At 50.0% G+C, this 11,603-nt stretch overlaps 2 protein-coding genes across 3 annotated transcripts in view; both read right to left on the reverse strand.

The window, feature by feature from the left end:
- Positions 1–7,419, reverse strand: part of HOXA3 (homeobox A3) — a 14,702-nt gene extending 7,283 nt beyond the window's left edge. Inside the window, exon 1 of the mRNA XM_025046844.1 lies at positions 3,746–7,419. The gene's annotated coding sequence lies outside the window, so the exon portion shown is untranslated. The remainder of the gene's footprint in view (positions 1–3,745) is intronic.
- HOXA2 (homeobox A2) overlaps positions 1–11,603 on the reverse strand; it is a 53,218-nt gene that overhangs the window by 14,127 nt on the left and 27,488 nt on the right. The window contains exon 4 of one of the 2 annotated variants that reach the window (XM_025046840.1): positions 7,858–7,940. In XM_025046840.1, coding sequence (XP_024902608.1) covers positions 7,858–7,940 — 83 coding nt within the window. Of the gene's footprint in view, positions 1–7,857; positions 9,737–11,603 lie in introns of those variants that run through there. The other variant, XM_025046839.1, reaches the window with a different exon arrangement.

Below are 11,603 nucleotides of genomic sequence, written 5' to 3' on the forward strand. Positions count from 1 at the left end.
AGGACAGCCTCCCCCCAACCCCCAACGCCCTCCCTTCTGGGCGTCACTAAAGTCCAGGAAAATTATGCTAATGAGGACAAACGGCTCTCACAAAGGGGATCTCTAGCCGGGCTCTATTTCTTAGGAACCCGTTTGAGAAACCATGTAACCCTCTGCCCCGGACATTTCCAGTTGACAGTGGAGGGGATCGAGAAGAGAGTTCCCCGGACTTTGGGCAGCTGACCTCACTTGCCACCCGCAATCCAAGAACCCAGAAGCCAGTCTTCGGAGGGCGGGATAGGGTCTCCTTTATCGAGAGATCTCTCCCAGAGCAGGCGGGGCTGCCTATGGTTATACTTTCAGACAGAAACCCTGAAATCCTGGCAGCCAGGAGGGAAGGAGCCTGGGGGAGCTGCACGGTAGCGGGCAGTGAAATGGGACACTCTGGGCTCAGGTACACAGAAAGGTGCCTAGAAACCCAGGTCTCCAGCTCTCGTGTGTGGGGTTCTCAGTACACACACAGCTCACTCACGGGAAAGACCCATAAAGCTCTGACTTCAACATCAACGGACATCAACAGTATTTCCCCCCAGAATTAGTGGCATACAGAGACGCCGAGCAGAGGAAAGGCCTGCGTGTGCCTGGTAATATTTCCACAACTTTAAGGAGGATGGTCTTACCCTCCTAATGCCTCCTTTAACTCCCCAGGTTCAGAAGCAAACTCTGCAAGGGTATGTGTGTGGCAAAAAGAGAGAAATGGAGCTTTCGTGCAATTGCAAGGTGTCAACGGCTGGTCCTTCTCAAAGGAAGGTGTTAAAAATATAAGTAGTATGTTTAAACTGTCAGGGAGCCAAAGCGTCACCTTAGAGCGAAAACAAAGCCAAGGGAAAGGGGAGAAATCAAAAAGCACTCCCGGCTAGGGTGGCCTCATGCATACCAATGGTTTTTGTCATTTATGGCTGGGCAAGATTTATGACTCGGAGCCCCAAAGCTGTAAACAGAGCACAAAACAGCAAACACTTGCTCCTTATGGCATATTGCGGCAGCTCGACTTGAAAGGGAGAGCGGGGCCGCGTAGGAGGCGAGAACCCGGCGCAAAAATCCGCTCCGCGGCATTTTCTCTTCAAACGCGCGGGGTCGGATGTGGCATTTGAAGAAAGAAGGCGTGGGTCAATAATCAACCTGCACTTTCTCCTCTAAACTGCTGACGCGACTCTCACTGCAGGGACGGCCAGCTCTCTGTGAGAACCTGCCAGGGAAGGGGACAGCCTGGGCCAAGGGGACTGAGGGCGCGGAGGTGAGAGCTGGGGCGCCGGGAGCGCATACCTTTCCACCAGCACTCAGCCCATGCAGGGCAAAACACCGGGACTGGACCCAAGCCGAAGAGCGGAAAGCAAGCCGGGACAAGAGCTAAGGCCGAGGCCCAGACTACGCGGCTTCTGGGCGCCGGGCTGCAGCAGGCAGAAGCGCGGCTCTGACCTCAAGGCTGGGGTCTGGCGCCCTGGAACGCAGACTGCTGAGATTCAGGCTTCTCTGCTGAAATCCAAAGGGCTGGCTTTTGGAGCAAGGCAGGCGAGATGGTTTTAAAAATAATTTATAATAGCTGAAGATTTTCGTTTTTGTTTTTTAAGAGAAAAATACCGCCTGTCGATCTCCACCGCCAGAAATTACCCGCGCTGCCCCCCATGTTCTTTCTAGGCAAATCCCGCAGCCATTCACCCGGCTCCACCAAAACCACTGAGGTTTACTTTGCTGAGAAGACGGCTTGGCTCCCCAAATTCCCCCAAGTCTCTGTGCTCCCCGATCTCTTGCCCACGGGAACTAGAAGAAAACATTTTCTCAGCACTAGAAGAATATTTGGAATAGCGAAGGTGCGCGCTGGTGCCATTCTACCCTTCTGGGGGCGGGGGTCTTCTTGTGAACATGCCTGAGAGGGCCTTGGTGGCTGGGGGGTGAGGGGGGGAGCTGGTTATGCAGCTTGGACGAAGGTGAGGAATAACTGTTGAAAGCAGAAGCATCGAAATCCCAGAATGGGAAATTAGTGAGGAAATATGCTTGCCTGTGAGAGTGAGGCTGGCGTTTTGAGGGTAAAAGGGGACTAGGGCTTTTTTTACGGCTATATTTTAGCTATAATAGACTGATTTTAGCTCTTTCCTTGAAGGAAAAAACAGCCAGTGCTCTATAAATGTGATTGTTGGCTTCTTCTCACTGTACATGCTTTTATACAGAACCAGCTCCAGAGTCTTTCCTTAGATATTTATTCCGCTTGCTGGTACTGAAGCGACAATAAAAAGATGCCTTTAACAAACCTCTATTCCCTCTCTCATTCTTTCTAGCGAAACTATATTATTTATGAGTCTTTAACTGGGTCAAAAATGCGCCAGAACTGGGTCATAAATCAAATGAAATGCTGACAAGTAATTGAACAGCAATTAAAGCTTACATTTTATTTCCAAGGGGTGTTTTAGAGCACTTGAAACTGCCTCAGTTAAACACGGTTAATGCCCAGGCTGGCAGAGAGGGAGGGCAGAGCAGCTCTTCCATTCTGAGGAAGTAAGTCCCACTCAAGTAGGAGAAACCTAATTTAATTTTTTTTCAAGTACAGAAAGATATAAGATTTTTTTTTTTAAGTCACACGGCAAATCGGCTTCCTGACTCCTGGTAGGCACCCCTTTCTTCTGCTCTGAGAGCTCTGAGAGCAAAGGAAAGTGAAGTTTCTTTCACCCTTTTAGGGAGTTTCCCTCCTTCCCAGGAGTGGTGGGTCCCTAAAGCCCAATTAGCTAAGGCTTTCCCAGTAATTTGGAAGCACACAATTTAATTCTCATCTGCCTCCATCCTGGCTACTGCACTGTTTCTCCGAAACCAGAGAAAAGTCTGCCTTTGCTTCCTGCAGAATCTGCTTCCAGACTTCCCTCCAGCCCACCGTGCACCGGCCAGCCCTCCAACTCTCCAGGTTGGCTGGGGGCATACAAGGAGGAAGCCAGGCCATGCGCTTTGTGAAGCCCAAACCCAGCTCGTGCTCCCTCTTTCTCCTGTCTCCTGAATGTTAGGAGAGCAAAGCTTCTGGACATCCAGCATGCTTACCCCCACCCCAAGCCTCTTCTAGATCTGAGCAGTCCTTCTCCACCGCTACCGGGCAGAGTGCTCAGGCAAACAAAGGCGCATCCTCTGGGTCCAGCTCCTTCCGTCCTGTGTGTGGGTAGGCGTGCGCATCCTGCAACCCAGCACTGAACAAAGTGGCCCAAAGCAACATCAATAAAATGGCAGTACCTCTGCACACTCATTGATTTCCCTCTCCCAGCTGCTCCGGCTGCCCAGGTCGGCCCTAGCCCTCCAGCTCTGGCCAGCAAACAGGACCAATGGGGGAGCGATTCCCCTTCTCCCTCACCCAGCCCCCACTACCTCCAGGCAGTGTCGCCCAGGAGCACAGCGCCCGCCACTTTAGCCTTCCGGGGAGCTTCCTGACCCTCCTTCTGCCTAGGGCTCAGCTCTGGGGACTCAAGCCCTGCTGTAGTGGACAAAGCCACCCTAGAACTGGAGACCACCAGGCCCACCGAATGCCCCTTAATTTACACCCCCAACACTTTCCAGGGAATTAAACTCAGTCTGAGGTGCTACTGGGGATCTTTCGAATGGTTTCAGTTCTAAAGGAGAAACAAAGGAAGAGAGGGGCTGAGGGTCCTGCCCCTGAACCAGGGTCTCCTCGTCTGACCTTTGTCTCTCACAGCCATAACTCACTCTGGATATGAACAATCAACGGAAATACCTTAAAATAAATTCCATCCTCCTGGTGTGGCCTCGAGTCCCATCGGCTAGCTGGCCCAGAACCGCTCCATAGCGCTGAAAACTGCAACCCGCTAGGAGAGCGCTCTCCGGAGAAGGGAAAGGAGGAGGAGGAGGTGGGTGCTTGGGGGTGGGGGAAAAGCTCTTGCTCTGTAGAGAATCTAGAAAACGTAATCACAGGCAAAGCCGAGCCGCCCGGGTCTCCGCTCCAAATGCCACAATAATGCACTGTATTATGTGCTCACGTGGTCATACGTCAACTTAAATCCTTGTATTTGAAATAGGGAATCACTGAAGGAACTAGGTTTCCGAGCGGAACATTTAGCTTTGGGGAAGGGGAACGTAAGGGACCTTGACCAGCAGTAGGAAAGTTTTGTCTAGGGTAGTAGGACACTGGGGGCATCTCTCCCCGTCACAATATGTGGCCCACACAAGGTCAGTTATCTCCGATTATATTTCTTCACACTCGATCCAAACACAAGGAAACAACAATGCTGTCCCCATTCTTAGAATCCATGTAACTTTTCTTACAGTCCCACGCACGGATCTTCTGAACCCAGCACACCACACACTCATCTCCTCTAGCCAACATTTTAAAGGCAAGACCCAAGCCCTGTTTCCAGAAGAAAACTCAGTAATAATTGGCCTAGTCGGTGGACTCCCTCAAGGCCTGCCATTGTACAGAGTTTGCTAACACCCACACCATACACCGCAGTCACTGAAGAAACCCAAAAGGCCCATCATTACCTGACAAAAAGCTAAAGCACCTCCTCCAAGTCCAGTTGGTTGGTTTTATTCCATGGGAGCCCCCTAGGAAAGTCCTGCTTGGCTCTAGAGTGCTGGGTTCAGAATTTTACAAAATCTGGAGGGACACAGTGCCCTGGCCAAACCTGCACTTACACATTTCCTCGGTGCATACCTGAGTGATACACAAATGATAGGTTTCCAATGATGAAAATGTATGGGGAAATGATCTAATTGTCTTGCAAAAGAGGGAAGAATAGAGAGAACCAAACTTTCTCTCCCTTGAATTAACCTACAAGACAATCTGGGACCCTCTCTGCAGACAGGTCTGTTCACCTCCCCTAAGACAACTCCATGTCCAGCAGCAGAAACTGAACTAGATCAACTACGCTGAGGAGGAACCTGGCTGAAACAAATAAGCGCCCACACACACACACTCCTGCCTTCTGATTGGTGACACTGATTTTAACACTTCACCCTCTCATGAGCTGTCTGAAAAGTTTCTCTTTTCAGGTTTTAGTTTCTGAACTTTAGGGGTGCTCTGAGGTGGTAAGATCCTCATGCCATATTCTTTTGTTCCTTGAGAGTCGGTATTTGGCAGGCTAGGCCTCTCTAAGTGTGAGGACTAACTTGTAGCAGCTGCCAGAGGCTGTGTATGATTCTTCCCCTCCCCCCTCCTTCCCTGCAGGGGAACAGAAGGGGCCTGGTAAGAATGTAAGGCCCTCAGTAAGGGGGCCTGGTCATGGGGGTGTCCAAATCAGAAGGGCAATAAAAGAAGAGGAGACCTAATCCCTTGCAAGTAAGTCCTGGCCTGAGCTGGTGGCAGTAAGGTTCTGTCCATGACACAGCTGAGAGAGAACCTTTCTGTCAACTTCTCCAGCTCTGACCTAAGCTAAAGTGAGAACCCTAAGTGAAAACCTACTCCTCTCAGGTTTGGAGGTGAGGATGGGGCAGGGCGGTGGGGGGGCGGTGTGCAGGACCAAAATCTGGTTACCAAAAAAGCACTCTCTAGTCCCACCAAGGACTCAGACCACTAATACGCTGTCCTCTGTCCCTCCTCCTCCCCCAACATACACACCAAATATTTCACACTGAAGTCTCCAGATAGCCTAGAAAGGACCTGGAAGTATTGCTGAATTATATTTCTGGGAAACTAGACACACACACACACACACACACACACACACACACACGCCCAACAAAGTTTCTGTAGAGGCTTCAGCTCAAAGATGAGAAGGAGCTACCTTCGGAACTCTCAGAACAGTCTGGAGCAAATCGAAATTCCCAAGGCCATAAATCAATGGGAGAAGTCTTTGGTAGTGCTTCAGAGAAATGCCTTAACGCCAGCAAGGCCCAGAGGCATCTCAGCTCCAGCCAGGAGCTTCCATGCCGCTATTAACAGCCCTGTTAATGCTCCAACTGCTGTTTAACAATTAACATTAACGACTTGGAGTGGGATGGGGTGATTTGGTGGGACGTGAAGGGAAAAATCTGAGGAAGTCAAAAGAAATTTAATTCTTGAGGTGAAAATGGCTTCCCTATGAGAGATTTTGATCTGGGTAAGCCACCAGGGGACCAGCAGCTGAGAATCCTCCTTCGCCACTCTGAAATCCACTTTCCTGGAGCAAGGCCTTTTAAAGTTCCATTCCAGAGAACAAGAATAGAGATGCTCAAAGATCTAGGCCCAGGCTCGAAAACCCAGCTGCCAGGCCCAAAAACCCAGCTGCAAGGCCTGCCACACTCACTCCCTCAGCCCCTCAACCTGGCCAGCCAGGGCTGGGGACACACGCTCTGGATCCAGGCCACCAGAGCCAACATAGGTGAAAAGTTGTCTCTAGAGAAGCGGGTGACCCAGGATACAGAGCTTTAGTCAATATTTGCAAGGCTGTTGGCAGATTAGATATATCTGTATTCAAACACTGCAATCTGATTTCTCCGTCAAAAATACACTTAACATTTTTCTCCTCTCAGTTAACTCTAGTGGTTTTTCTACTCAGAGTCAGGTAAGGCCCTCTTAGCTCACTTTTGTGTATGTATGTGTGGCGGTTATAGGTCATTACTTAACATGAGATATTTCCTAGGGGTGCAACTGCAATACAAATGGGCTCCAAGTCCTCTGGATACATATGAAAATGTATATTATTTTATACACATGATCTCAAACTCCTGCCACTATTTATACATGCAATGGTTCTGTTGTGTGCAGATGCAAATCATGTACACATTGAGTTGCAAATTCCTGAAATGCTCCATCTATACTTGATATAAATAGACATACAGTAGCTGAGAAAGTAACCCAACTTTACTATTACTCTGTTTACTTCCTATCTAACAAAATAACTGTATCCAGAACACTATACCAACCTTAGAGCATCACTGAATAGCATGTCGCAATTAATTAGAAACATGCTACCTATTTGGGGGAACACATTTTAGGAAATAGTGAGACCTAGGGAATAGAAAACAAAATTTAAGAAAACTTTAAAAAATAAGTAATTCCTGAAAGAACAAAGCAAACCCATTCCTTCATACCAAGCTTCTGAAAACTATTCCAGCAGCCCCTCCCCCAAATAGGCACGAAATTTATGGATCTTTTACAAGGTAATAAAACACAGTAATTACCTCCCTGCATCCCAAACGAAGAGAACAAATTAAGCCAGAACTTGAAAAGAATTTTAAAGAGTTTTCCCTTGTTCCAAATAGGAAAAGAAAATGCAGAGACGTAGAAAACCTGTGCTTTTCCCGAAGGAAAGCGGGTCAGCCGAAGGAAAGCGGCTAAAGGAAGCCAGAAGCTCCGCTGCCTGCAACGGTCTACACTTTGGAAATGTAGCAACTTCCCTCATGCCAAGGAAAGGCAAAAGGACAGGAGAACCTGCAAGGCGACGAGACAAGTTTTCTCAACGCAGAGCTGGGACTGACCACAATTCCCGAAGTCACAGTCTCCGCAGGCGCTGCAAGTAGTGGACAAGGACAGCGGCCCACGCAGCAGCCGACGCGCCTGTGGCCTCTACTTCGCTTTTGCCCCGCTGCTCCATGTAGTGGTTTGTCTGGGACTTGCCGGAAGCAACAAATACACCCTTCTGCCCCCCGCCGGCCCCCCAAGTACACACATCTTTGGTCTCTGCGACCGCCCCTCCTGCCCAACGCCGTCTTTGCGGGTAGACTCTTTGTCTACCAGAAGCCCCGCATTCGCGGAGCGTGCAACTGGAGGGAACCCAGCTCCAGAACTCCTTCGAAGTTAAATATTGACCAGCGCCTCTTTCAAAGGGCTTCAGCTGCCGGAAGAGCAAACTCCTCTCAAAGGCCTGGTGCAAAGCCTCGCGCGGTGACGAGTTTCGGCGCAGCGCTTACCTCGAAAGATGTTTAAGACTGAACCCCAAATTTTCTCCAACTCCAGGAGCTCAGGGAATCGCCTTCTCCGGTGACCAGGCGCTCTGCGGACAAATAAACAGCAGAGGGTGAACGGCGGCTGCGAAGGAAGGGAGTTGGAGAAGCGGAGTTGGAAGCGCGGTCGGCGCGGACGCCAGGGTGGCCCCCCGGGTGACGCGGACACGGAGGAGTCGCCAGGGCATTCGTCCATGCGGCGCACTCATTGCTCGAAAGATTCCAGTCTACAAATGGCCTGAAGATGGTGATTTATTTTTGTAAAATAAATATATACTCCATCTCCGCACCCACACTCTTCTTTTTCTTTCTTTATATAGGGGGTGGGAAGGGGGGAAGGAGGAAGAAAATGGACGAGGCGGAGCAAGATAGGAAGGTAGAAAGGGCTTTGCTGTTGGTGCCGACTCAACTAAGAGAGCTCCTCACGCACCTCAACTTGGGGGATGTGAATGCAAGCTTTATTTTCTTTTGCTAACAAAGGGAAGCCTTGTCTGGGAGCATTCAATCACGGACTCTCCTGGAACCTCACTAACGATGTTCATTTCTGTTTGGCGCGAAATCAGACCCCAGCTCAGCCCATGGGCCAGGGACAGCCTTGAGAGGTTTTGTCTTCTGGTTCATTCAAGCCCTGGGCGCATCACTTCTCCGTCCCAGTGGGCTGGCAGGACTACCGCAGCGTCCAGTCCCTCACAGCAGGCCAAGTTTGGCTGCTAGAAATAGGAGGAAACTGGGAAAGACATGAACATGGGACAATACTGGATATGGGGGGGGGGGGCTGTCCAGCCTTGCCTTGTTCAGTGACAAGCCTCTAGACACCCTAATTCTGCTGCCACCTCACCTCTCAAGATATTTGCAACCCTCTCTTGCTCTTTAACTAGCAAACGGTGGTCAGCAAACTCGGGGGTGGCGGGAAGACACTGAGGAAGGGGCAAAGAATCCTCATCCTCCCGGATGGGCTCCGGCTTGGAGAAGTTCCCTCTGGGCTGGGACTCTGCAGGGCGAGTTGCTTCCACAGACCCACCCCTCGCTACGACCCCATTCACCCAAACCCGCATAGCCTCCCCACACTCCAACCAGCCCCAAACCAACCCTTGATGGCTGTTCGGCATCCATGCAATCCTGCTGATAGCGCCAAGAGAGGCTACCAAATAGCTGACAAGTCCCCTGACCCTCAGGCTTCAGGGCCCCCTAGTGCATTGAACAAGTGGCCCAAAACCAGCAGCTAGCTGCCCTCTGCCATCACCTCGACCTGCAGCCCTCACCCTCCATCAGGCACTTGGGACTCAGAATCCATGCTGGGAGCCTCTCTCTTGTTCAGCTTTGCCCGCTATGCCCCCAAAGGGAGTGCCCCCTAGCCTTGGGGCTCCTGCCGGGACCCTGAGCAAGTTGGGGCTTAGCTACTCTGCACGTTGCCACTTAACATCTCCCCAGAAAGAACAGCTATGTCACCATCCACCACGCCCCCCTGCAATGCTTAGAAGTATTGTAATTATTATGGTTATTATTGTTACTATTTCCTTATCCCCAAGTCTAATATTCATGGCTGCTGTTCCCCATAAATCGTTCAGAGTAATGAGTCACAAAGAGATGTGGCCCAGGTCCCTACACTTCCTCTGCAATGGCCGCTGCCGCCGCTGTGGCCTCTCTCCGCGTTTTTGGCGCTCGTTTGCTCCCTCACTCGCCGGGCGCGGGTGATTTATGAACACCGGGAAAATTGAACAAAGCCGCGCGCGGGTCCTATGGTATCTCCGCAGCCTTTCCCAGCGTGAATCAGAACATTACCAACTGTCTGCGCATCCGTCTCACTTCATCACCAAAGCCAGGATGTGACCGCAGAAAACCCGAGCCCGAACTCACGTTTCCCTGGACGCGGCGCGCACCCCGGACTCGCAGAAACCTCGCACGTGGGCCCGCCAGCTCGGGTCCTCCCCGCTCAAGGGCTCTCTCCAGCCCTCTTGAAGGAGTTAAAAGCCTTCGGAGATAAATATGAGGGTGTGTGTGTTTAAAAATCAAATAGGAAGTTGGGGGTCTCACTTCTGAGAGATTCATTCCTAGTGAGGCCCTGAAGACTCCTATCCATTCCTGATGATTCGCATTAATTATTTAATGAGTCACGTGACCTCAAAGATTACAATTTCAATCTCTCAAACAGGCACTACACCTTTATCTGCTGCAACCAGGGTTCTTGGTTGGCTTTTTTAGTTCCCAGGCATCCTGAAAGCAGACAAGCGGGGGCAAGGGAACGCCAGTGAAATCCCAGGGTGAGCACAGTAAAATTCGTCATTCTGGGACTATGAGAACTGTGGACAGTGGGATGTCCACTACTCTCCCAGGACCCTGACATCTGTCCCCTCCTGAGCCCAGACGTCAGCCCACCTATCAGCACTGTGGCTAAGAAGGTTTGGTTATATAATCACTTTGGGTGCTTCGATGACTCATCAGGCAAGAACCTACCCTTCTAACCTGGCTGAGCACACCTGTGGCCATCTAGGCCAAGTGTAAACCCAGATGTTAGTCCATTCCAGGAAGAATAGCCTTCCACCAAAAAGATTTCTGTGCACTTACTCTACTCAAGGGGAGACCAAAGGCTCTATTCAATCTACACATTCATAACATAAAGAACATTGGCAGGGAGCGTTCAGATGCCTCAGTTTCCTCCTCGGTAAACTGAGAAGACTGAACCAAAATGGCCTCTAGTTCTCTTTCACCTGGGACATTCTTTCCATCAGGGGATCTCTTTTAGCCCCAGGAATCAATTCCAGAAAGACTGGGGCTGGCCTGAAAGGGGGCGAGGCAGAGGTTACTCCATGAGCTTGGGGCCTTGAGAAGAAGACATGACAGGCAGAGTTCTAAGACAGAAGTTTCAGATGAGAATATTTCACAACAGCCTCAGCAGCCTCCTTGATGCTATCAAAGAGTTAGAACACATGTCTCTTCCTCCTCCTATTTTTCCCAGCCCATACACTTTGAGAGAAGCAAATTATTCTTGGATCCCTGTATAATATGGAGAAAGGCAACAGGAGAAGCCGATGAGAAGGGTGAGCCTCTGTTCTTCAATACAAGACCTCGGCTAGGCATGCAGAGACCAAGCCAGTGAGAAGAATAGCCTATCGCCTATGCAGAACCCACTCTTCCAGACAGGAAGCCCCAGGTTTCTGTTTGCTACGTTGATTCTTCCAGTTTTTTCTTTCTTTCCATTTCAAAGAGTCATTGATCTCTTTCGGTGTTGAAATTGCTGGAGGGAAGGCAGTGGTGAAAAGAGCAGTATGGTTTGGAAGCTCAGGGGAGTAGAGGGTCAGAGGAGAGATGGTGATACCCAGATAGGAAGGAGGCTGAGAAGTGGGGGAATGTGAGCACCCTGGGACAGCTGAGTATAAAGTCAAAGACCCTGTGCAGAGGGCCACTCTCCATATATCTAGGTAATCTTCCCATGAGCTCCATCCTGGGTATTAAGTATTCTACTATGCCTGTCGCAGTTGAATTCTCTCTGTAATAAAACACCAGGTATATTGTAGATTTCGGCAAAAATAGGAAAGAGAGCCTACAAAGTGCCATTTTTCTTCAGCAGGGAGAGTGTTAAGTACTTAATTCAAACTGTGACTATTAAAGTGTCTCCTATCCGATTTAGGTTGATTTCAGATGTTGACAAAACTTTTATCTCTGGAGTCATGCACAACTTGACTCTGTGACTAAAGCAGATGAGTCTGTGTTAG

The sequence above is a fragment of the Pteropus alecto genome, unplaced genomic scaffold (assembly GCF_000325575.1).
Source record: "Pteropus alecto unplaced genomic scaffold, ASM32557v1 scaffold21, whole genome shotgun sequence".
NCBI lineage: Eukaryota > Metazoa > Chordata > Mammalia > Chiroptera > Pteropodidae > Pteropus > Pteropus alecto.